Raw genomic sequence first — 24,496 nt, forward strand, 5'->3', positions numbered from 1 at the left:
ACACATAGGCGCCCTCGACCCATAATGGAAAAAAAAAGGGCGTCCCTGACGAGCATTTGGATGACTTTACCTGGTCCTGTTTTTCTTACGACCAAGCCACAAAAAGGTGCCCGAACTGACCAGATGACCACCGAAGAGAATCAGGGATCACCTCCCCTTACTCCCCCAGTGGTCACTAACCCCCTCCCACCCTCAAAAAACATCTTTAAAAATATTGATTGCCAGCCTCAAATGTCATACTCAGGTCCATCATAGCAGTATGCAGGTCCCAGGAGCAGTTTTAGTGGGTGCAATACACTTCAGGCAGGCGGACCCAGGCCCATGCCCCCCTACCTGTTACACTTGTGCTGGTAAATGTGAGCCCTCCAAAACCCACCAGAAACCCACTGTACCCACATGTAGGTGCCCCCTTCACCTGTAAGGGCTATGGTAGTGGTGTACAGTGGTAGGTAGTGGGTTTTGGTAAGGGAGCTATGTTCCTGGGAGCAATTTAGGAAGTCCACTGCAGTGCCCCCTAGTGTGCCCAGTTGGTGTCCTGGCATGTCAGGGGGACTAGTGCACTACAAATGCTGGCTCCTCCCACGACCAAAGGGTCGTTTCTGAGATGGGCGTCCTTAGTTTCCATTATCGCCAAAAATGAGAAATGACCAAGTCTAGGGACAACTATCTCTAAGGACGACCTAAATGTCAAGATTTGGGCATCCCCGACCGTATTACTGAAACAAAAGATTGATATCCATCTTGTTTCAATAATAGGGGTTTCCCCGCCCCCTCCATCGGGACGTTTTGCAAGGACGTCCTCCGCAAAACTTGGGCATCCCTTTCGATTATGCCCCTCCACGTCTATGTTCTTAAATTTGTTTAGTCACCTGTAGATTTTGTGACCCCTGAGGCAGGCGACCTTTGCTGAAACACAGCGCCATGTTGGGTCTACTCAATTGTGGAGCTTTATCACTAAAGGGTCATTTTACAAAGGCCCACTGAAAAATGGCTTGCGGTAGTGTAGGCATGGGTTTTGGGTGTGCACCGATCCATTTTTCAGCGCGCATGTAAAAAAGGCCTTTTAAAACTTTTTTACTGAAAATGAACTTGTGGCAAAATCAAAATTGGTGCGCATCCATTTTTGGTCTGAGACCTTACCGCCAGCCATTGACCTAGCAGTAAAGTCTTACACAGTAACCGGGCGGTAATGATCTACGTGTGCCAAATGTCACTTGGCGCATGTCCGATATGTGCGGCCGAAATATTTTTCGGACGCTCCAAAAATGAAATTACCACAAGAGCCACGTTGTAGCCATGCGGTAACTCCATTCTGGCACGCATAAGCGATTACGTGGCTTTGTAAAAGTGCCCCTCAACTTCTTATTTTTGAACTGCGAGACTTCCTTTTGTCTCTTTGTGGATTTCCATGGTCCTACCCTACTCTTCTTTTTGGAAGAGCCCAGGATGTACCACAAGGGGTCAGGTGCCACCATTTTTCAAGATGGCGGTGTTGAAGGCATGGATGGGAGGGCATCACTCCTGCCTATTTTAAGATACACCTAGGGGAGGGGGGTGTCATGGAAGGGAGGTGCACTAAAAGGTCAGGGGAGGGAAAGTGATCTGGTTGTGGTCGGGGAGAGGGAGGGGTGGATCAGACCACTTTGCCCTGAACCTGGCCTGGCAAAAATAATTTTGTGCTGTGCGCTGCAGCGGAATGCAGAATGGCTTCATGATCATCCATTTCAATGTAGTGTGCAGCCTCGTCTTCTGCGCAAGTTAACACCTACACTCACACCCCCTCTGCATTGCTTGACCAGAAACATCCCACGGTAACCGAACAGTTAGGCTCAGGTACCTTTCTGCATCAATCCCTGGGACAGCTGATCCATAGTACAGCACCATCCAATGACATCACATCACACTGTGGGCCTCTTTTACAAAGCGGTGGTAAGCCCTACGCAGGCTTACCGCTTGCTAAAAAGGAACAACCGCTGGGCTACCGCAGCAGCCCTGCATTAGGTCCCACCCCCAGTGCGCTGTCATATCTGGCGCTACAAAAATATATTTTTTTTATAGTGCTGGTCTGTATCCTGTGGTAATCGGGCAGTGCAGCGCGCGGCCAGATTACAGCCAGGTTAGCGTGGGAGCCCTTACCGCTACCTCAATGGGCTGTGGTATGGGCTCCCCCCCCCCCCCCCCCCCCCGAAATGGCCGCTCGGCAAGTGCTTTATTTGCCACGCGGACATTTCCTGCAGAAAAAAAAGGCCTACCTTTTACTCGGCTGTGGTAAAAGGGGGCCTCGGCATGCGTCAAAAACACACGCCGATGACAGTGCACACCCCCTTATGCCACAGCTTGGTAAAAGGGGCCCTGTGTGCCTAAACCAATCCTGCTCATCACTAAAAATTTTTGAACTTAAAGCTCCAAGTAGATATACAAAATATACAAAATGTTATTCTATATAAAATGACAAGTTAACAAAACATGCATGACAAACTTACATTTCCAATTGCCAGAAGTGCTTTATCAAAAAAAAGAACCATTCCAAAAAAGAGGAAAAACACTCCAAATCCTGTTAATCCCATTCCAATTTCTGTAAAGGAAACAGACAAGAATCTAGAAATGGAATGCAGCAGTATCGATGGACTGTAAAGCAATAATCTTTAATGAATTAACAACAACAAAAAGAGACAGCTGGAGTCAAATAAACAAAGAAAAGAAAACCCACAAGTATTTGCATCAGCATAAAATGACTTCCAAGTTTGGTTCTCAACAATGTATGCTCTGCATTCCCACTATTAGTTTCCAAACCAAATATCAGCTACCTCTTAGATGACATGTGGTGTGGTGTGATATATAACTTTAGATACACAATAAGAGGCATTTTCGATATGACGCCCAAGTCCAACTTTGGGGAATATAGCCATTTTCAAAACAGAAAAAGTCTACCTTTTTTTTTCCGAAAATGGCTAGTTGCTAGCTGTTTTTGTGCTCTGTGTATTTATCCTTTTGGTCCATTTTCAAAAAATAAACGTTCAAGTGAAAAATGCTCAAAATCAAGCCACTGGGATGTAGGAGGAGCCAGCATTCTTAGTAGACTGGCCACACAGACATCCCAGGAGAGCAAAGGGGCACCCTAGGGGGCACTGCAGTTGACTTCACATAAATGCTCCCAGGTACACATCTCACTGTTGCTCCCTTGTCTTGTCTGCTGAGCCCCCCCCCCCCCAAACCCACTACCTTTAACTGTACACCACTACAATAGCCCTTATGGGTGAAGGGGGTCCCTATATGTGGGTACAGTGGGTTTCTGGTGAGTTTTGGAGGGCTCACAGTTTCCACCACGTGTAACAGATTGGGGGAAGTATGGGTCTGGGTCCACTTGTCTGCAGTGCACTGACCGCACCCACCACTAGACTACTCCAGGGACCTGCATTCTGCGCTAATAGACCTGAGTATAACATCTGAGGCTGGCAAGTATTGTTTTAAATCACATTTTTGAGGGGTGAGAGGGGATTAGTGACCACTGGGAAGTAAGGGGAGGTCATCTCTGATTCTCTCCAGTGGTCATCTGATCATTTAGGGCACTTTTTTGTGGCTTATTCATTAATAAAACAGGTCTAGACCAAAATGTCCAACTTATAGACCTGGATGTTTTTGTTTTGTTCCATCATGGCAAAAAACATCCAAGTGTTAGGAACGCCCTTAACACACCCCCTTGTGATTTAAACACATTTGTGATGGACTTCATAGAAAAACATCTAAAAACTGGTTTCAAAAATACCAATTTGGATGTTTTTGTAAGAAAAACATCCAAATGCAGATTTATGCCACTTTTTCTCTTTTGAAAATGAGCCCCAATATCAGCCAGTTCACCTTTCTCCACATGTTTATTCACCCCTTCAAAGAAATGTAGCAGATTGGCAAAGCAAGATTGCCCTTGACTAAATCCATGTTGGCTTTGTCCCATTAATTGATGTGTATGTATATGCTCAGTAATTTTTTTTCTTTGTAATAGTCTCTACCGTTTTGCACAGCACCAACCTGAAGCTCACTGGTCTATAACTTTCCAGGTCACTTCTGGAACATTTTTAAGTAGAGACGTGTGGTAGCTGTGTTCGTCTGCTGGTGTGAACTTATCTAAAGTTTACCTATGTCTCTTTAATTGGTATAACCTGTTTGCACGGTGTAATTTTGATTTCAATAAAAAATGTTGAAACATAAAGGTAATCAATAGAAATAAAACAAAATAAAACATGGAAAAGAAAATAAGATGATACCTTTTTTATTGGACATAACAAAACTAATCAAGAAATGTATTAATTTTTTGTCTAATAAAAAAGGTATCAACTTATTTTCTTTTCCATGTTTTATTTTGTTTTATTTCTATTGGGAACCTTTTTAAAAAGCTGACACTATATTGGCTACCCTCCAATCTTCCAGTACCGGCTTGATTTTAAAGATACAACACATATTACTAACAATAGCTCTGCAAGTTCATTTTTTTAGTTCCATCAATACTCTGGGATGTATACCATCCAGTCCAGGTGATTTGCTACTCATTAGTTTATCAAATTGCCCCATTACATCTTCTAGGTTTACAGAGATTTGTTTCAGGTCCTCTGAGTTATCACTATTAAATACCATTTTTAGCACTAGAATCTCTCCCATATCCTATTTATTTATATTAATTATATTCTGCCTAAATACAATAAAAACATCCATAAAAAGAAGATTGCTTTGGAGGCAAAAACACATAGTAAAAACTGTGAGGCTCTTTTACTAAGGCAGTAGGCCTAAACTGTACTAAAAGGGAACTACTACAGGATGCACTGAGGCATCCCGCAGTAGTTTCCTGCGTAGTGTGCACTAATCCCACACTGGAAAATATTTTTTTATTTTCCAGCATGGAAAGTGTGCCCATGGGTGGAGAGTAGGCATGCCTGCATTAATCAAGTAGCATGGACACACACCATGCGCTACCAATTTAGTGCAGGAGCCCTTACTGCCACCTAAATAGGTGGCAGTAATGGCTCCTGCTGTAATGGTCATACATGCTAATGGGGAACTTACAAAAAAATATGGCAAGACAGACATTTTACTGCTGCACAGCATGGAAAACCCACGCGCTGGCCACTTTTTTTTTTTTTTAGGTATATTAGAAGCAAGAAGCTGGTAAAAGAATCAGTTGGACCACTAGATGACCAAGGGGTAAAAGGGGGACTCAGAGAAGACAAGGCCATAGCGGCAAGACTAAATTAATTCTTTGCTTCAGTCTTCACAGGGGAAGATGTGGGAGGAGATACCCGTGGCAGAAATGGTATTCAATGTTGATAAGTCAGAGGAACTGAAACAAATCTCTGTAAACCTAGAATACGTAATGGGGCAATTTGATAAAGAGTAACAAATCGCATGGACCGGCTGGTATACATCCCAGAGTACTAACAGAACTGAAAAATGAACTTGCAGAGTTATTGCTAGTAATATCAATTTCATCGTTAAAATAAACCATGGTATTGGAAGATTAACATTAAATTGGCCACCTTCCAATTTTTAAAGTTCCAAAGGTGACCCAGAAAATTAGAGATCAGTAAGCCTGACGTTGGTGCCATGGAAAATGGTAGAGATTATTATAAAGAACAAAATTACTGAGCATTTACATAGGCATGGATTAATGAGTCAAAGCCAACATGTATTTAAAGTCAAGAGAAATCTTATCTCATCAATCTGCTACATTTCTTTGAAAGGGTGAATAAGCATGTGGAAAAAGGTGAACAATTGATATTGTGTACCTGGATTTTCAAAAGATGTTTGATGAAATACCCCATGAACAACTCCGGAAGAAATTAGGAAGTTATGGGATAGGAGACAGTGTCCTATTGTGGATTATGAACTAGTTAAACAATTGTAAACAGAGTAGGGTTAATTGGTCAATAGGTGTGGAGTAGCAGCCTAATGTTTAGTGAAGAGGCTGGAGAACCAGGGAAACTGGGTTGGATTCCCACTGCAGCTCTTTGTTACTCTGGGCAAGTCACTTAACCCTCCACTGTCCCAGGTACGAAATAACATGTAAACTGCTTTGATTGTAACCACAGAGACAGTATATTAAATCCCATTCTCTTTCCCTTTCAATGGAGAAGGATGAAAAGGCATTATAGTATTCTCATTTTTATTTTCCATTCCTTTCCTAATTATTACTAACATTCTATTTGTTCTCTTAGCCACTGCAGCAACTGAGCAGAGTGTTTCAAAAGTATCATCAACAATGACACTTAGATCATTTTCCTGGGTGGTGACTCCTAACCTTGCATCATGTAGCTATAGTTTGGGGTCCTCTTTGCTACATATGTCAATTTGCACTTGTTCACATTAAACATAATCTGCAATTTGGATGCCCAGACTCATAAGGTCCTCTTGCAATTTTTCACAATTCTCTTGTGATTTAACAACTCTGAATAGCTTTGTGTCTTCAGCAAATTTCATTACCTCACTAGTTATTCCTATCCAGGGCTTTTTTTTGAGGGGGTACTTGAGGGTACTGAGTACTGGCACCTTTTCCATTGTCTGCTAAAATTGACCCATGGACCTCAAGCTTTAATGAAAGAGCTCAGGCTCTACACACCAATTCTGCCTTGCCATAGATTCTGTGACTGGTTGCAGGGGGCCTGGCTATTGTGGGGTGGGTCCCTCAGTGATCACTCCACCCCTGAAGGGTGGCCTAGCATTTGAGTACCAGCACCTTTTTCGCTAGAAAAAAATGCACTGATCCTTTCAGACCACCATGGAACTATCCGGATACTGATGGGGTAGGAGAAGCAGAAGAAAAAATTCTCTGGAGAGCAGTGATATTCAACCCACTGTCCAGATAACTCTCCAGCTAAAGTTCAGTCAGAAAAACTGCAGTCACAAAAAAAGTCCTGACTTTGCATAATTTCCTAAAAGAAAAGCCCATAAAATTGTAAGTAGCTTCGGACCTATATAGGTAATAAGGGGTCCTGGCTATTATGGGGTGGGTTCCTCAGTGATCACCCCACCCCTGAGGGGTGGCCTGGCATTTGAGTACCGGCACCTTTTTTGCTAGAAAAAAAACACACTGTTCCTATTTCTAGATCATTTATAAATATGTTAAAAAGCAGCAGTCCCAGCACAGAACTCACTATGTATCACCATGATGCAATGCACCTCAAATACCATATGCAATTCTGGTCACTGCATCTCAAAAAAAGATACAATGGAATTAGAAAATGTACATAGAAGGGCAACAAAAATGATAAAAGGGATGGGATAACTTCCCTATCAGGAAGGGCTAAATAGGCTACAGCTGTACTGTTTGGAGAAGAGACAGCTGAGGGGAGATATGATAGACGTCTATAAAACACTGGAGTAGAATGGGTAGGCGTGAAGAGTTTGTTTACTCGTTCCAAACACAGAAGGACTAGGAGACATGCAGCAAAGCTACTAAGTAATAAATTTAAACAAGTGGAGAAATGATTTCTTCATAACGTAATTAAACTCTGGAATTTGTTGCCAGAGGAAGTGGTAGAAAAAGCAATTAGCTTAGCAGGCAGGGTTTAAAACAGGTTTGGATAATTTCCTAAAAAGAAAAGTCCATAAACCATTATTAAGATGGACATAAGAAAACTCACTGCTTATTTCTTGGTTAAGCAGCATAAAATCTGTTTTACTCTTTTTGGATCTTGCCAGGTACTTGTAACATTGACTGGCCACTGCAGGAAACAGGATATCGGGTATGATGGTCATGCTTATGTTCTTATTACTCTATTTGTGAAAGATCTGGTGCAGAATAACACGCTGGAGCAAGCAGTAGAATGTCATCGTAAAATGACATCCCTTGATTTTGGATCACATTAGCAAGAAAACCAAGAAATTGTAAATAGAAGTGGACCCAGTACTGAAACCTGAGAAACACCGCAGGAAAGTAGGGTATGAAGCAGAAAGTGTAGACAGAACAGAGACCGAGTAGGACCTACTAGTAAGAAGTGACTTAAACCATTGAAGAAATTGCTCCTATTCATTCTGGCCAGGAGGACGGTAGCATACTCCTATCACTATCCTTTTCCATTTTATACATGGAATTTCCATCCACAAGGCTTCTAAAGTATATTTTATGTCCTGCAGAATTTAGTAATGCCTTCTTTAACGTATTACACTATCCCTCCATCAATTTGATCCACTCTTATCAATGCGATATAATTTGTACCCTTGACTCTGACCAAACATTCAAATGCCCCATTCTCTCTCCTTATTCCGCTCATTAAGCAGAATATATTCTCCTTCACTTCCAGCTCCCAAATTCACACTTTCTATTCTGTTGCACCATAAGCTTCACATAAGACTCCAGAGCTACCCTCCCTGGCCATATTCAAAACCCTTTTAAAATTTTATCTTTCAGAGGCTGCTTTTAAATCTTTCGTGATGACAGTTTTGTGGATTTTAATCACTTTTATTAAAAAGTCTTTATGCTCTCTATATTTATCCTTGCTGTACCAAGAAAAGATTGCATCTCATACATATTTGTACAGAGCCATGCATATCTAGTAAAAGTAGTAACATACTTCTAGACTCATACCTATGTACCCATATTCTATGTACCCATCTGTATCTATATTTTGAAATTCTTATCCTATAATGTGTACATGTTGCTATAACATTTTGTAAGCCACATTGAGCCTGCAAATAGGTGGGAAAACGTGGGATACAAGTGCAGCAAATAAATAAATAAAATAATTATAAACGTAGCAAGTACAGTATCTAATAAAAATGTTGGCTAACAGTCAAAAGTTGTTTTATAATCAAATTACATCTCTACATATTTCCACTGTTTGCAACAATTGCAAGCTATTTTGACTGTGAGATAACCAATAGTTTACTGAACAGCATTTTCTGCCCCAGTAGATTATTTTGAATTATCAAATTTAAACACCGAGGTCTCCAGAATTTTCTCTGTGCTCGGTATTTTTGAGGATTCAGTGGCTTGATCACAGTAAGAAGGAGCCACACTGGGAATTGAACCCAGTTCCCCTTGTTCTCAGCCTACTATACCAATTATTCTATTCCTCCACTTTCTTGATCCCAAGTACAGCCATACCAAAGAAAGAAAAGCATGAGTGCTACAAGAGAAAAAGGAACATTAAATCAAGATTGAAAACAGAAAGCACAGTGACTGGCAATCACCTAGTTGCCAACCGGCCTTACTGATTTTTTCCACTTGTACTTTAACAGACATAAGTGCAGTTTGGGAGAGGAGAGCAGGGACAGTTTCTGAGACCATCCTGATTTTTCACTGGTGGGCTAGCTGTAATGTGAAAAAGAAGAAGTTGTGATGGGCGAGGTGCATTTTGGGTGGACCTGATATCCATGTCTCTCCTCCCTATTTCATTTTCTACATCCTCTATCACAACACTTCCCCTTTTCAGACCACTTTACTTTTCCATTCTGGGTGTGAGTGGCTGTCTGGACAAAGTGATGCTCTCTATGATGGAAAAAACATGACAAAAGCAGCAACTACAGGAGGCTGCCTGCACCAAGAAATAGCTACTAATGAAAAAGGTGCAAGCTAAATCCATATAAAATGAAATGACACAAGCTGCAGCAGTGACCAAAAGGGGCATGATATTAGTCCGGATGCAATGACTGAAAGTGGTAGCAACAGCACTGTCCGAGTCTATATCCAGGGAGGCAATGAATGGTGAGGTAAGATATTGTAATACGGACCAAGAAATGTCTCCCACACAGCACCTGAAAACAAATGTTGTGGGTTCCAAAGTTAGAAATAAAGTTTACTAAGCCACGGTAGTGTTTTTAGCATGTTCTAAACACTACAGTCAACCATATGTTCCTATGGGCAACTTAGCATTTAGCGCACTCTAAAAACACTAACACACCCTTTGTGCTGTTTAGTAAACAGGACCCAAAGTCTCCTGTATTGAGGGATGAGGGTCTCAAGGTTGGGCAAGTAAGACTGGGTAATCGTTTGGGTCCTTGTATCTGGGAAAGAAAGAGAGAAAGTGCAGAGATTTTTTTTTTTTTTTTTAGAAGGGATGGGTTAGAAGAACGAATACAAGAGCATGGGCAAAGAACACAGATTTGGGGAGGAAGAGGTTCAGCAGATTTCAATTCTGGACTCTCCCTAAAGAAGATTTATAGTTTTCCTTCTTTTTTGTATCACTGAAAATGATTTTGAAAAACAAATGAACAATACAAAGCTAAGCCGGAGTACTGTAGTATAATTTTAAAAATTTCTGGTGTATAATTTCCCTTTTGCATTCAGAGAGATTTGTATTACTGTATTCTATTTGGCACAAATCATGTGGTAAAAACAAGCGGTTTTAATTTCATGTGTGTGCATTCTTTTAGTCCTAGATTTGATCTGTTCAGATTTCTAATTGCAACTCAAATTTTGGGATCTTTTAATAAAGCTGTGCTACCAATTAGCGGCATGCTAAGGGGTCCTTTTACTAAGGTGCGTTAACAGATTTAGGGCCCTGTTTACTAAGGAGCGTTAGTGTTTTTAGCGCACCTACACTTAGCGTGCGTGCTAACCATGTAGGCACTTATAGGGATATTGTAGGCACGTACATGGTTAACATCTGTTTGCATGCCTTAGTAAAAGGACCCCTTAATGCATGGATTTCCCATGGGCTGCAGACACCTTTAGCGTGCCAGTAAAATGGCCATATTTTTCTTTTTTTTTTTGTAATAGCCATGCTCTAATTTACACACACTTACTACAAACAGTTCCAGCAAGATTGTTTTAGCACCTTAGAAGCATGGAAGGCAGCACTTCAAACAATGAGGCGGTGCTACACTCAGCATAAAGTACTCCTCCCTTGATCACAGCCAAGGCGTTTGCTGAATATTGTTGGGCTCCAGGATCAACTGCATCCATAAAGCTAGCACGTGTTAAGAAATACCTTCAGTACAAAACCCACTCCATTTTGTAAACAATCAGGAAACAACAAAATAAACTTTTTCACAAAACAGCATCTCTGCTAGTGGTGTTACCATTTGCCACTCAATCAGTAGAGGCCTGGCTACCCAGGCAACTCATTCATAGCAGCAACTCTCGCGCCTAGCAGATACAATCTAGCTCCAGTGCCCTTCCCGCATCCCCAGTTCTTACTTTGTGTGTCCGTTAAAGAAATCATGATGTTGGAAGAAAGTAAAGCACCACCACTGTCAATGCACAAGCCACCCCAATCGCCACGTCTTCCGGAAACACGCACTGCCGTGGACTGCTGATTTTAGCCAATCAAAACACCGAGTCTCCTCTACGTTCTCACGTCAGACCCGGCAAGTCCTATGACTGTAAGCTAATGCTGCTGCTGTTGTGTGTTCAATAAACTAGCTGGGCTGGCTGGGGCTAGTTGCGTGACGTAACAGGTGCGACGGTGAGAGGAGGTGTTCTGGATGCGAAAGAGAGCGGGTAGGTAGTTTGAGAGTTGTAGTTCTGCTATAGGGGGTTTTGTTGCACGTGTTTCCTGCTTTTTTATTACACAGAGATATATGCAGTGCTGCGTATTAGTGTTGGATTCGCTTTTTTATGTCTTGTCCATAGTAAGGGGATGGTAGGTTGCATTGGTTTTTAACATTTGTTAACCTGGGGAAAATTGTGCGTTGTTATTTGTATGTATCTCCTACGTAATTTAAGGTAGACTTTCTTGTTTTTAAATGGACCATAGAAGCACTAACTTGCTTTATATAACCAAAGTAAGTTGAGATTCAGAATTCTGTTTCTGGGACCGAAATATTATATCACACCCTTTCTTTACTTATGCTCCGTTCTCCTTTGTATCTTCCATATCTGCAACAAACGTTTCGTTCTCTCATTTTCGTCTTAACTAAATTTCTTTCCCACCATGCAGCTGTTTTTGTTACTTTTACACGTGAAACTTCAGTTTTGTTTGTGGTTGCAATGGTTCTGCAAACTTCAGTATTTGATCTACTTCGCTTTAGAGGAAGTACGGGTCATTTGGAGTGCTCACTTCCAAGATGTAGTATATACAGGGCTTTTTTTGAGGGGGTACTTGGGGGTACTGAGTACCGCACCTTTTCCATTGTCTGCACAAATTGACCCGTGGACCCCAAGTTTTAATGAAAGAGCTCAGCTCTATACACCAATTCTGCCTTGTCATAGATTCTGTGACTGGTTGCAGGGGGCCTGGCTATTGTGGGGTGAGTCCCTCAGTGATCACCCCACCCCTGAAGGGTAGCCTGGCATTTGAGTACCGGCACCTTTTTTGCTAGAAAACACGCGCTGAGTATATATCTCTACTAGCGGCAGTTACAGTGTGTGCTCCTGTTGACACCATCACGTATTGGAATGATATCTTGAACATAGGTGCAGGGTACACAGGGACAGAGAGAAGGAAGAATCTGGTAACCACTATGTATCATCTGCTTTTCCTGCTGGGAATCGTAATCTAGGTAGCTACGAAGAGCCCAAAATTGTCACAGAGTACAGAAACATTTCTTAACCACAGCCCATACTTTGAGGAATAAAAGAAATGTGAGCGTTAATAACCACACCTAAATATTTGACTGGAGGACTAGAAAGAGAGGAAGTCTGCAAAAGATGGTGAGGTCTACCTGTCAAGCAGGAGACCACTGTTTCTTCAGCAATTCAGCATGTGACAATTGTCGTGCAGCAAGGAAACAAACAAACATTGGCACTGATTAGGAGATGGGATCTGTATAAGCAATGGGCAAAATTTCATTTGTGTACAAAAAGGAACCAATTACTGAGCCCTGAATAATAGTGGCCAGGGTTCTGAGGAAGATATTAAATAGGAAAAAAAATAGCTAATACAGAACCTTGAGGGGCACAAGGAAGAGGTTGAGGGCAGGAAGATAAAGATGCAGAGTCTGCTGTGAATGCCTGATCCTGAAGAAATAAAATCAGCCTTTCCAACACAGTCCTCCATTAGTTTATGCCTACTAATCTCGTAATTAGGAGGCGTTGAACGCTAAAGTGAGATCTGAGGCAACTAAAGAACCCTAACCCCTATCCAGCTTTTCATGAACTTCACTTATAAGGGCAGTTAGCACAGTCTCTGTGCTGTAAATGGCCTGAAATCCAGACTGGCAGTGTTTGAAATATCCTGGCATTTTCAATGTGATTTTTAAGCAAAGAAAAGATGGTTGAGAACTGCTGAAGAAAAGATCAGCAGTTCTCAACCAAGTCCTCAAGCCGCACACAGCCAGTCTTGTTTTCAAGATATGATCTAGATTTGGATATAATGAAGGCAGAGCATGCAAATCTAGTTAGTACATATTTCTTGTGGGTTCCATGAAGGTCCTTGACCTGCAAACGATTGTCTTTGGTAGCCATTTCTGTGACCAGATGAGTGTTTGGCAAGCCTGGGCTTGCAGGGGTTCTGACTGGTTCTTTTGGATGTTGCAGTCCTTCCTTGGGCAGGGCCAGCGATTCTCACAGGGGTGGCTTTTCCATCCCTGGTGAATCTGATTGGGGCTTAGTCTGAGTTCTCTTGGGAGTTCTTTAAATTGAGCGTCTGGAGAGTCTTGCTCTGGTAGCTGAAAGTGACCAATCCCTTCAGATTGGTAGACTTGGGCTGTGCCAGGTCCTTTCAAGGGCAGGTGATCCCTAAATCCTAAATAATGCAGTTGATTAAGGACAGAGTTGAGGTAGCATATCTTCACTGGAAGGTAGTTCTGGGGGGCCTGTTAGCCATTTCTTCCATTCTCAGGGGTTGCTTTGTGCACACTTAAGATTAGTGTTCTAGCCAAGGGTGATCTGACCTTTGGCAGAGTGGTTTTAAAGCCTGCAAACCTCCCAGTTTTGTCTTCCCTCTCCAAGGTAGATATTGCTTTTTTACATTCCATTGATCTGGACTGGTCTAGCAGGATTCAAGGAAAGGAAATTTAGTGGGCATGAATAAGTTTCACCTTATTTGAAATTGAATCCAGACAAAATTGGACTTCATGCATAAGAAAAACATGGATGGATTATTATAATCTTTCTCTCTGTAATGTATCTAACGGGATAGTTAAAGCAATTACAGGTTGTTCAAAGCAGGGCAATATAGCTGTTAACTGAATGTCTTCTACTTTACGTGAATTACATCGAGTGAGAGTGGAAGAGAGGATAAAATTGGAAGCGTTAACTGTAAAGTCTTTTAAAAGGAAAGGGGCCCGAGGATGTGAGGGACAAATTGAAGAAATATGAATTGTCAAGGGCACTATGTAAGGCAAAATTGTTGGAAAACATGCAGTTGGGAAACAGATTTTTTCATTGCCAGGACAGATTCAATTGATTAAGGATATTTACTGAAATGTAGATGCGCAATTAGGACATAGTTGTTTTGTTAAAATAATTTAGGTGGTATGAAGGCTTTGTTGGGATATTGTGCATGGAGTAGGACTGAAGATAAGTTTTTAAGGGAAGCATGGGTAAGATGTTTTTAATCTATTTTTAAAATTGTAACTTGCATTGACATATACTGAAAGATAAATTACGGTGCTCATTTTAAAAGCATATAGACTTACAAAGTTCCATAGTAACCTTTGTAAGTTAAGCCTATGTGCTTTGAAAATGAGCCTCTATTGGGCTCATTTTTGAAAGAGAAGGGCACCCATCTGTTGACACAAATCGGGATATGGACGTCCTTCTCCCAGGGTCACCAAAATCGGCATAATCGAAAGCCGATTTTGGGCACCCTCAACTGCTTTCCGTCGCGGGGTTGACCAAAGTTCCTGGGGGCGTGTCGGAAGCGTAGCAAAGGCGGGACTGGGGTGTGCTTAACACATGGGCGTCCTTGGCCGATAATGGAAAAAAGAAGGGCGTCCCTGATGAGCACTTGGCCGACTTTACTTGGTCCTTTTTTTTTTTATGACCAAGCCACAAAAAAGTGCCCTAAATGACCAGATGACCACCGGAGGGAATCGGAGATGACCCCCCCTACTCCCCCAGCGGTAACTAACCCCCTCCCACCCTAAAAAAAACTTTAAAAATATTTTTCTAGCCTCTATGCCAGCCTCAAATATCATACCCATCTCCATGACAGCAGTATATGCAGGTCCTTGGAGCAGTTTTAGTGGGTACTGCAGTGCACTTCAGGCACTGCAGTACCCCCCCACCCCCCACCTGTTAAACTTGTGGTGGTAAATGTGAGCCCTCCAAAACCCACCACAAACCCAATGTATCCACATCTAGGTGCCCCCCTTCATCCCTAAGGGCTATGGTAGTGGTGTACAGTTGTGGGAAGTGGGTTTTGGTGGGCTCAGCACACAAGGTAAGAGAGCTATGCACCTGGGAGCTTTTTCTGAAGTCCACTGCAGTGCCCCCTAGGGTGCCCGGTTGGTGTCCTGGCATGTCAGGGGGACCAGTGCACTATGAATGCTGGTCCGCCCATGACCAAATGGCTTGGATTTGGTCGTTTCTGAGATGGGCGTCCTCGGTTTCCATTATCGCCGTAAATCGGGGACGACCATCTCTAAGGTCGACCTAAATGTGGAGATTTGGGCGTCCCCGACCGTATTATCGAAACGAAAGATGGCCGCCCATCTTGTTTTGATAATATGGGTTTCCCCGCCCATTTGCGGGGACGTCCTGCGAGGATGCCCTCAGGAAAACTTGGGTGCCCCGTTCGATTATGCCCCTCCACATGTTAGAAAACAAAATAAAAAAATAAGCATAACATTGTGCATTTTTAAAGTTCTTTTTATCTTTTGAGCAAGTCTGTAGGGCCCTGTTTACTAAGGTGTGTTAGTGTTTTTAGCGCACGCACTAACCATGTAGGCACCTATAGGGATATTGTAAGTGCGTACATGGTTAACGCGAGTTAAAAACATTAACGCGCCTATAACACTGCTTAGTAAACAGAGCCGTATTCAAGTTTTCAAACCACCATGGGCTTGTTCTATATCGATTTCCTAGTTAACCCTATTTTCTAAATAAAATTTTAAAGGTAAAAAAATATATAGTGCTACAGATTTATCAGATGTCTGTCATGTATAGCAATTATTACAGCAAGAATAATTTTTAGGAATTTTTTTTTCAACTTAGAATATTGGTCAAAATATGGATTGCATTTCAATTCCTTAAAAATAATCATACATATTTTACATTATGTAGACTATATAAAGAAAACTGCCTTTTCCTCCTGGCAAGGATGGCAGGCTTGACAGGTAAGTTAATTTTATATGGTGGATGAAATTCAGTTTTTTTCACTAATTCAAACTATTATAACTAAATATTTTTGCATGTTTCTTTGATTACTTATAGTACTAGAAGAAGAGTTGAGGTCCATTAACAGTGAATTACAGGCAGTAAAATTTCAGATTCAGGAACTTCTGGAGAGACAGGATGAACTTGTTCAGAAGAAAACTGTACTAAAAACTAAGATTAAACAACTATCAGAAGACAATAGAGCTGGATCCAGCACAGAACCTGAATCTTCAACAGAGGCCTGGAACAAACAAGGTTTGTAGACTTTTGTCTTATTTCAGCACTTTCTCAAAATCATTATTCTCTGCCAGCAGAGACAATGAGTCTTACAGATGGGTTATCTGTTTGTCGTTGTGAAGAATCTTTCCAGGTCTTTACAAGCATGGGCAATGATATTTTGCTTGTTGCTAGACCCTTAGTTATGTAGTGTTTGTATTTTTTTCATTATCAGAAGACACCTCACCAAACTACTTCTGCAACCACTTTTGGATGACAACTTTTCACACACCCTCCTCCCCCCCCCCCCCCCTTCTATTTTGCAAGATCAGAGTTGGACAAGAAACCCCTGACCTGAAGGACCTAAATACACTTATGGAAAAGGAAAATTTCAAGATGGTGATCTTTGGCATCCATCTTTTTCTATGCTTGCTTTACCGCGTATGCATGATTTGTGATTTTACAACCAAAGGAGAAGTAAAAGCTGCTGAAGAAGTAAGAAAGGGATGTAGGCCAACCAGACACTTTGAGGCATATTTTCAAAGCACTTAGCCTCCCAAAGTTCCATAGAAACCTATGGAACTTAGCCTCCCAAAGTGCTTTGAAAATAAGCCTGACAGTCTCCAGAGGTTGGTTGTAGCTATTTTATGAAAAGACCAGATACAGTGGACTCAACGTGGACTTAGGAGTCAAGCATCTGAAACACATACATTGAAACATCAGTCATAAAAAAAAATCACAATTTTACAAAAAAAACCCAAACAAACCAAATTTCTATTAACCGAAGAGCATTATACAAAAATATTAAATAGAGTATAAAAGGATAAAATATTATAAACTAAAAAAAAGAAAAGGAATAAAGATACCCAAATGTGTATACATAAGATAGCCAAGCAACAATAATTTTTTTTTTGTTACATTAATTGGGTTTGTGATACTAGCCACTCTTTGCCATATTACCGGCTAAGGCGCAATTTGCTCGCTTAAGCAGCAGGCCTTCATAGCCTTTTGAATAAAGTTTATTCATATCCTTTTGTTTTTCCTCTCTTCCTCTTTGCCTATGCCACTTATTTATTTATTGTATTTGTACCCCTCATTTTCCCACCTTTTTGCAGGCTCAATGTGGCTTACAGAGTATGGAAATGAGGACGTCATTACATGATTTAAAAAAACAGTCGATCATAAGTTGAGGTGAAACTTATTTCTAGGTAACTTTCCATTTCTTCTTAATGTCTAGACCACACCAATACTTTTGGTTTGCAATGTCCTCTTAAGGCTTTTTATAACTTTTATTCCTGTCCTTGGTACTTCTTGTTGCTCTAGGCATCCACTGTAGCATCCTCATCTGCCATACATAGTAACATGGTAAATAATGGTAGAGACCAAAATGGATCACCAAGTTGGCCTAGTTGAAATTCATCCCTAATTCTTCTCTTGTTCTCCACCCTCCTTGCATAATTTTTTGCTTGCTCTCAACTCTTTTTTTTTTTTTTTACTAATGCCTTTCATATTTCTCCCAAGCATGCCCACAGTCTGTGTTAGTAATGGCTTCTAGCACCCTCGCTGCTGGGACATTTCAGGCTCTTCTGTCTGTTGATTATGGTTCTTACCAGATCAGTGCTTAAACTAAATTTTCTGTTCATCCTGCTAGAGTAGTCCACCAGCAGATGGAAGTAGAATTGCTGAACGTTTCCAGTGACATTACTAGTACTCCAGCCTGCACCAGCCCTTATCCTTCAGTATTTCTCTACCTCCAACAGATGAGGTTGCACTGATACAGTATAATTTATTAGAGTAGGCCCGACTTCCAGAGCTGAGATCCATAGCCTTTGGTTCCATAGTTGGGTCCGTGGGCCAGTTACCTCTTGTGCTTTGGAACATGGCCCATACCCGAGTAGAGTCTGGATGGTTTTGAACCGTTGCTGCCCAAAGCTTTAGCCCACTGACTTCAGCTCGCAAGAACTTCTTGCACAGGTCCCTGCAGGACCTCAGCTAGTGGGGAATTGCAGGCTTTCTTGCCTTCCTCCCTCTCAACCTGGTCCACTGTAAAAGATTTTGGAAAAGAAGAAAACTCCAAACAGAATGAATTTGGCCATTGACTATTCTCCCAGCTTGTGGGACCATGGAGAGCATCTTAGTTCGATGGACTCTCTGACAGATAAGTTCAGGACAGGAAACTACAAATGCTTTTTATAATGTTTGGTACAGCATATAATTAAAAAATGGAATTAATATAGAGAGCTGATGAATTTAAGTACCTAAGAGCAGCAACAAATCACATGGGTGTCCCTTACTGGAGAGATGCAAATGCTTTTTTCCTCCTGTGATGCAGCATTCATAATGACTGCAGCACACGTTATGATTTGTTATTACGTACTTATGCATAAATCCTTTGTCTCATTACATTTGTTATAAGCAATGTATTTGTCTATTTATTATGATGTCATTTGATTTTCCTTGGGCTTTAGTTAATTTATTATTTATTTTTATTTTTTTGTTTATTATGGTTATTTGCACTGGGATATTTTTTTTAAATTGGTTTCGGAGCTTCAGTTTCTCCACATATTGTCTCTGATGGTGAGCTTTTTTATGTTAGTATTTTATATTTCATTTGGTTTTCCTTTGTTTTTCCTTATTTTGGCCAGCCCTAGTCTTGTGTAGTCTGCCTTTTTTTAATGTTCTCTTTAGTTCCCGCGGCTGGAGCATTTCCATATACATGCGGTGCTCATCAATATATATTAGGAGCCCGTTTAAATAGACTTCGTCATCAGCACAGCTCCTTTTCCAATACTGAGCTGACGCCTTCTGGTTACGCTGTGTGTCTGGATTTTCTCCCGGTAAGTGTCACTGTTTTCATTTTTCTCCCTTAGCGGTTCCTTGGAGATTTATGAGTACCTCATTGAATATAGTTCATGCTGTCATCATATCACATTGTTTTTTACAGCCTGTTTCTTTTGCCTTTGTTGACCTGGGTTTTGGCGCGGTTTTTTGTATTCACGTATTTTTCTATATCGACTTATGTCAGTATCTTAAGTTTTTTATTTTTTCATTGGTTCTTGCTCCCTGCTGCACCTATGACTTGATCAAGTCTTTTTTACATTTAGCACTTGTCTTTGTCATAGTCCTCAGCTTGTAGTGAAAGTGCATTATTATTTTTACAATATTCATGCGTCGCCGATCGAGTGGTCTCAGATTGCTATCTTTTTTCATGCACTTCAATATAGGCTTTCTTGCATCTTTTAATGTAATTCATTTGGACAGAGTGATTTTAGGGTAAGTGTTTTTACACTATACCGATGATACTTTTCTTAGACTGAGCTGACAGCTCTACTTAACGTTTGTGCTGTCATATGAGTTTGCAACCTCTTTCCAGCCCGTGATTTAACATCTAATTAGTATTGTTGATTGAATCTCATTTTATATTAGTGGTAAGCTTATTTTTCGGAATATTATGTGTGGAGCTATCTCCTGCAATTGCTAATTTTTCATATAATTTATTCCTTCATTTTTATGCACACACATTTAAGGTACACCAACATTTTTTTAATGCACCGGTTCTTTCAGATGTGTAGATAACTGTCTGATCCATTTACACTGGTGTAGCCTCCCCCCTAAGCAGTACCCCTCGTTTTTGTATGTGGGACCTTTTCTGTTTTCCCCCTGTCTCCTGAGATAGTGTTTTTGTTTTTCATTTTTTATTATTTTTTTCTTTTCTAGAACAGAGTTCTTTGGGCAATTTCATTAGTTCAGTCCTTGCTTGGTGTCACCGGTTCATCTTGTGATGTTCTGTAACACTTTAAAAGTTTTTCTTGTCTTTCAGTAGTTTCTCATCTACTGCCTTTCATTTAGATACAGTGCATGCAAATCTCTCTCATGAATGTTCGTTGTGGGTATCCTGAAAATCTGACTGGCTGGGGTGCCTCCAGGGCCAGGTTTGGGAACCACTGGTTTAGCTTGTGCTATTTGTATAGTGAGGAAGATAGGTCTGTATGCTGTGTTAAGATTTCTCTGTGGATAATACAGCCTGACTCCTTTCATGAAATGAACCATGTTAGGTTGTATGACAAAGAAGACCTTATTTCTTTGACAGCTTAAAAAAAAAGAACAAAGACACTGATTTGCGCCTTCAAGAAACTGGACTGAACCCATTCTTTACTCCCTCTGACAGAAAAGCCAATATATGAGCGAGGGAAGATGAGTACAAGAGAGAGCTCTTTCTAAACTCTAGACCCCCCCCCCCCCCCCCAACTCCTATCATGCGCTATAGCTCTCGCTACCTTTACAGCTCAGATACTGTCCTCCAGTAAGTTGAGCATGCAAGTCTGTGGTAGGAACCTGAGGCTAGTCCTGAAGGCACAGTCCTCTCGTCGTGTCAAGCTTTGCAGAGTTACATCTTTTTGTTTTGAGATCTTAGTCCAGTGCTATATCACTACCATGGCACCTGCCCAGTAGTAGAGCCATAAGGCTAAGAAGTGCAGTTCTTCCATGGGAATGGGCACCAAGAGGAAAGCCAAGTCACGAGACATGGACGCTGATGTGCCTTAGAATCTCTTATGGAAGAAGCCTTTTCCAGAATGAGAGCTGATTAAAAAGTAGGACAACTAATTAGTCTTTTTAGGCTCAAGTAGCAATACTGAGAATGTCACGTCTGCTAAGGCGCATAAGATCCACCTGCCCATTATTGTTTGGAAACATCTGAGAAGATGAGCAGACTTCTTTGATCAGCAAGAATGCTTACTCTTTATCATTTTAAGTACCCCTCAGAAAGGAGGGAAGAAAGGAACAGAAACATAAATATTATATCCTTAAGTAGAAGAAACTGTTCCGTTGACTTCATATGGATGATAGGTTTATGGCTCAGAAAGGAAGCCCAAACTCCTTAAAAAAACAAACAAAAGAGCTTTCCATTTCTGCTGCCTCCCAGATGGTGTTTTCACAGTTTGGAGTTTTCTCCCACTTTTCTTTCTTCCACTGCTATACAATATAAGGGAGGAAATGGGACTTGCTTGCTTCTGGGCAGTCATAGCTCTTCAGTGTATCTCTTGCTACTTTTGCCTTGGCCTAAGAGCAGGCAACCACACAGTCACCAATTAAAGTAGTATAATTTTCTTCCCTCCTCTTGCTTCTGTTTTTAGGTTGTAACATTCAGCAGCTGTCACTAGGTATAAAAGTTGTGCTGAATCACTATTTCTGCTGAACATCGTCTTCATCTGAGAGAACTTTATGAATAGGTCATACACTTCCTTCATGGCTTCATTTTGTTTGGAAATAAGAAAGATCTGTCTGTCTGCAGAGGAAAGGACTATCTATATTTTGTTGGTGTGTTTGTCACTACACTCTTGTAGATACTACCTAGGTCTCTCCTAAGAGTTTCTGGTGGCAGGTTCAGTGCTTGATTTGTATTCTATTCTGAGTTGTCAGTCTTAAAGCTCCTAATTGATTAATAATATCCTTTGGTTCCAACCTATTGACTGGTGTGCTTACTAGAAAGATCAAGTTGTTCACAGAGATTAGTTTTGGATCAAACTAGTCTGTTCTAGTCTGTTAACCTCTGGAGAAATGCTCCTTCCAGTTTGTCTTCTAATTTAGGCCTTAGACGTTTCTGAGGGCAGTTCTTTTGAAGCCCTTTTGCAGTGGTTTAAGTCATCAGATGATGTGGTATGATACACATTTTCCTGTACCTGTATAATGTTGCCTGAATCCAAGTTATTCAACCAGTTTTCCACTTTTTGTACTTCCTGTCAACTTACCAATTTTTTGGTTGCGGAGATGAACGACACTGGGTTCCTTATTTTAGTTCATTGTGATGCCTCCAGACTTCCTGTCCTTTTGAAGTCCCACCCTGTTTGGGAACTGCTTTGTTACATCTCACAGTTTCTGAACTGGTCTTGTATGGATGCTAAGGAAGGTGACCTTGTCTTGCCTGATAATTCTTTCCTTTAGTTCTACCAGACCAGTCCAGAAAACCTCGTTAGTTCCATGTTACTGATCTGACTTCAATCCTACATTGTTCTCCTCTTTCTTATCATTTTGCGGGTGGAATTGCTTCTAATTTTAAATTCTTCAAACTTATTTCATCAGATTTGGGGCAGCTCTTGACTCAGCTTAAGAGCTGTGTGCCTGTGGAATACATGGCCTTCTGATACACTGGGAGAACTGTGTCAGTGGAACATGGTACCTCCTGATGCAGTTGGATAACTGAGTGTCAGTAAAGGACAATCTGCATATTATGAGCATGAGCTCCGTCATTTGGTCATTTGAATTACTGAGCATTCTGAGCTGCATGGTGCCCTTAATCGGCAAAGCACCAGAATTTTGTTTCTCTGTTTCCATGTACTGGTTGGTGAGCATAACCCATAGGTTCTGGACTGGGGGCAATTTCTCCAAATGGGCTAGTTTTGCGCATACTTTGAAAGGACCTCAATCTTCCAAATCTAAAGCTTATGCTTTCACTGTCTGGGGCTCCATGTAATGATTTCAGCCATGGTTGAGGGCTAATATTATGCTGTTCTCTGAACAGCTGGCAACAGTAAACACTTTGGTTGTTGGTAAGGAATATTTCAGTAGCTAATGATTAAGTCAGCAATACACTTTAATATAATATATATATATAATTACTAATATATTATAGTTTAGGCTAGTCTGTGATTGAGGGGTTCTTTGTAAAGGAATTCAGACTCTTAGACCCTAGTAACTCGCTCACTTTTCATACCTCAAGAGCATTTTGACATAAAAATGTGGGCAATTTGAGTTCACTTTATTCCTCTTCATTTGAACTTTCCAATTTTATCTTTGTTGGTTACAGATTTTCCATGGTCTAAGAAGATTCAGAATACCCTGCAAACTGTTTTTAAACTTGGTACATTTAGACCTTTGCAACTGGAAACCATCAATGCCACAATGGCCAAGAAAGATATATTCCTTGTAATGCCTACTGGAGGTGGAAAAAGTTTATGCTTCCAGCTACCAGCCTTGTGTTCTGAAGGTATGATAGAATAAAACTATTTTATGCTCAAGATATACAATGGGGCTCATTTTCAAAGCAGTGGCATAGCTACGTTGGGCCACGGGGGCCTGGGCCCCCTTAGATTTGGCCCTGGACCCCTCTGCCGGTGACCCTTTCGACCCCCTCTCCTGCCGCCGCCGTCGGCTACCTTTGCTGACGGGGGACCCCAACCCCCGCCAGCCGAGGTCCTCTTCTTCCGGCTCAAGGCTTCGTTCTGTTTCTGTGAGTCTGATGTCCTGCACGTACAATGGCAGCACTGGGGGGGGGAGCTAAAATGTGCCCCCTCACCTCGGGCTCTGGACCCCCCTCCCGCTGAAGTCTGGCTACGCCCCTGTTTCAAAGCACTTAGATATACAAAATACTATAGTAACCTGTTGTACTTTGTGTGTCTAAGTGCTTTGAAAATGAACCTCTATATGTATAATTTTTGTAATACTGTTAATATGCATTTATGACTCTAAGTTCCCCAAATGTCTGAAATTGAAAGCATGATTTTTTTTTAATTCTGTAAAATGTATGTAGAACATGTAAACGCAAGTAGAGATATAATAGAAAAAGAAATGAATCTACCCAAAGATATCTTGAAATGGCTTGGATGTCCAATCATATATGAAGCTGAGGAAATTCTCAGAATAGTAATTGAGGATTAAAGGGCTGGCCATGGTCATACAAATGACTGGTGGATTAAGAAAGCTAACTATTTTTTCAGACGTCATAACTGTTTCCTAGCAACTACGCTATACTGCCTTCCCATAGATATAAATTGGGCTTGGATAGTTAAACTTTTACTTTTTGATCTGTATAACAGTTGAACCAAATTTGCAATTTAGATCCCACATTTTCTCTAATGTGGAATATCTTCTGCATATTGTAGATTATTTTAATTTATAAAATAGAAATGCTTTCGTATGTATTTTTCAAACAAGTATAATCTAATTCTCCTTGGACAAGTAGGACTAAATGAGGTGCACATTAGGTGGTCTTAACTGGCAGTGCAGAACAGAAAATACAATATAGCTTGAGTTAGAAAAGCCATGGTGAGCATCATGTTCTACATGCCTCCTTCAGCCTCTGTTCCTGTGTCG

General features: G+C 41.0%; 2 protein-coding genes across 3 annotated transcripts in view; one reads left to right on the forward strand and one right to left on the reverse strand.

The window, feature by feature from the left end:
- The window catches only part of GOLT1B (golgi transport 1B), a 68,865-nt gene extending 57,575 nt beyond the window's left edge, over nucleotides 1-11,290 (reverse strand). Inside the window, exons 1-2 of the mRNA XM_030214300.1 lie at nucleotides 11,126-11,290; nucleotides 2,484-2,575 (exon numbers count right to left, since the gene is read on the reverse strand). Of these exons, the coding sequence (XP_030070160.1) occupies nucleotides 2,484-2,575; nucleotides 11,126-11,150 (117 nt within the window). The 5' untranslated portion in view covers nucleotides 11,151-11,290. The remainder of the gene's footprint in view (nucleotides 1-2,483; nucleotides 2,576-11,125) is intronic.
- Nucleotides 11,291-11,362: 72 nt separating this feature from the next.
- RECQL (RecQ like helicase) overlaps nucleotides 11,363-24,496 on the forward strand; it is a 101,520-nt gene continuing 88,386 nt past the window's right edge. Inside the window, exons 1-4 of one of the 2 annotated variants that reach the window (XM_030215292.1) lie at nucleotides 11,363-11,428; nucleotides 16,097-16,149; nucleotides 16,247-16,444; nucleotides 23,211-23,390. In XM_030215292.1, the coding sequence (XP_030071152.1) occupies nucleotides 16,134-16,149; nucleotides 16,247-16,444; nucleotides 23,211-23,390 (394 nt within the window). In that variant the 5' untranslated portion in view covers nucleotides 11,363-11,428; nucleotides 16,097-16,133. Of the gene's footprint in view, nucleotides 11,429-11,636; nucleotides 11,713-16,096; nucleotides 16,150-16,246; nucleotides 16,445-23,210; nucleotides 23,391-24,496 lie in introns of those variants that run through there. The other variant, XM_030215293.1, reaches the window with a different exon arrangement.

The sequence above is a fragment of the Microcaecilia unicolor genome, chromosome 9, assembly GCF_901765095.1.
Source record: "Microcaecilia unicolor chromosome 9, aMicUni1.1, whole genome shotgun sequence".
Taxonomy (NCBI): domain Eukaryota; kingdom Metazoa; phylum Chordata; class Amphibia; order Gymnophiona; family Siphonopidae; genus Microcaecilia; species Microcaecilia unicolor.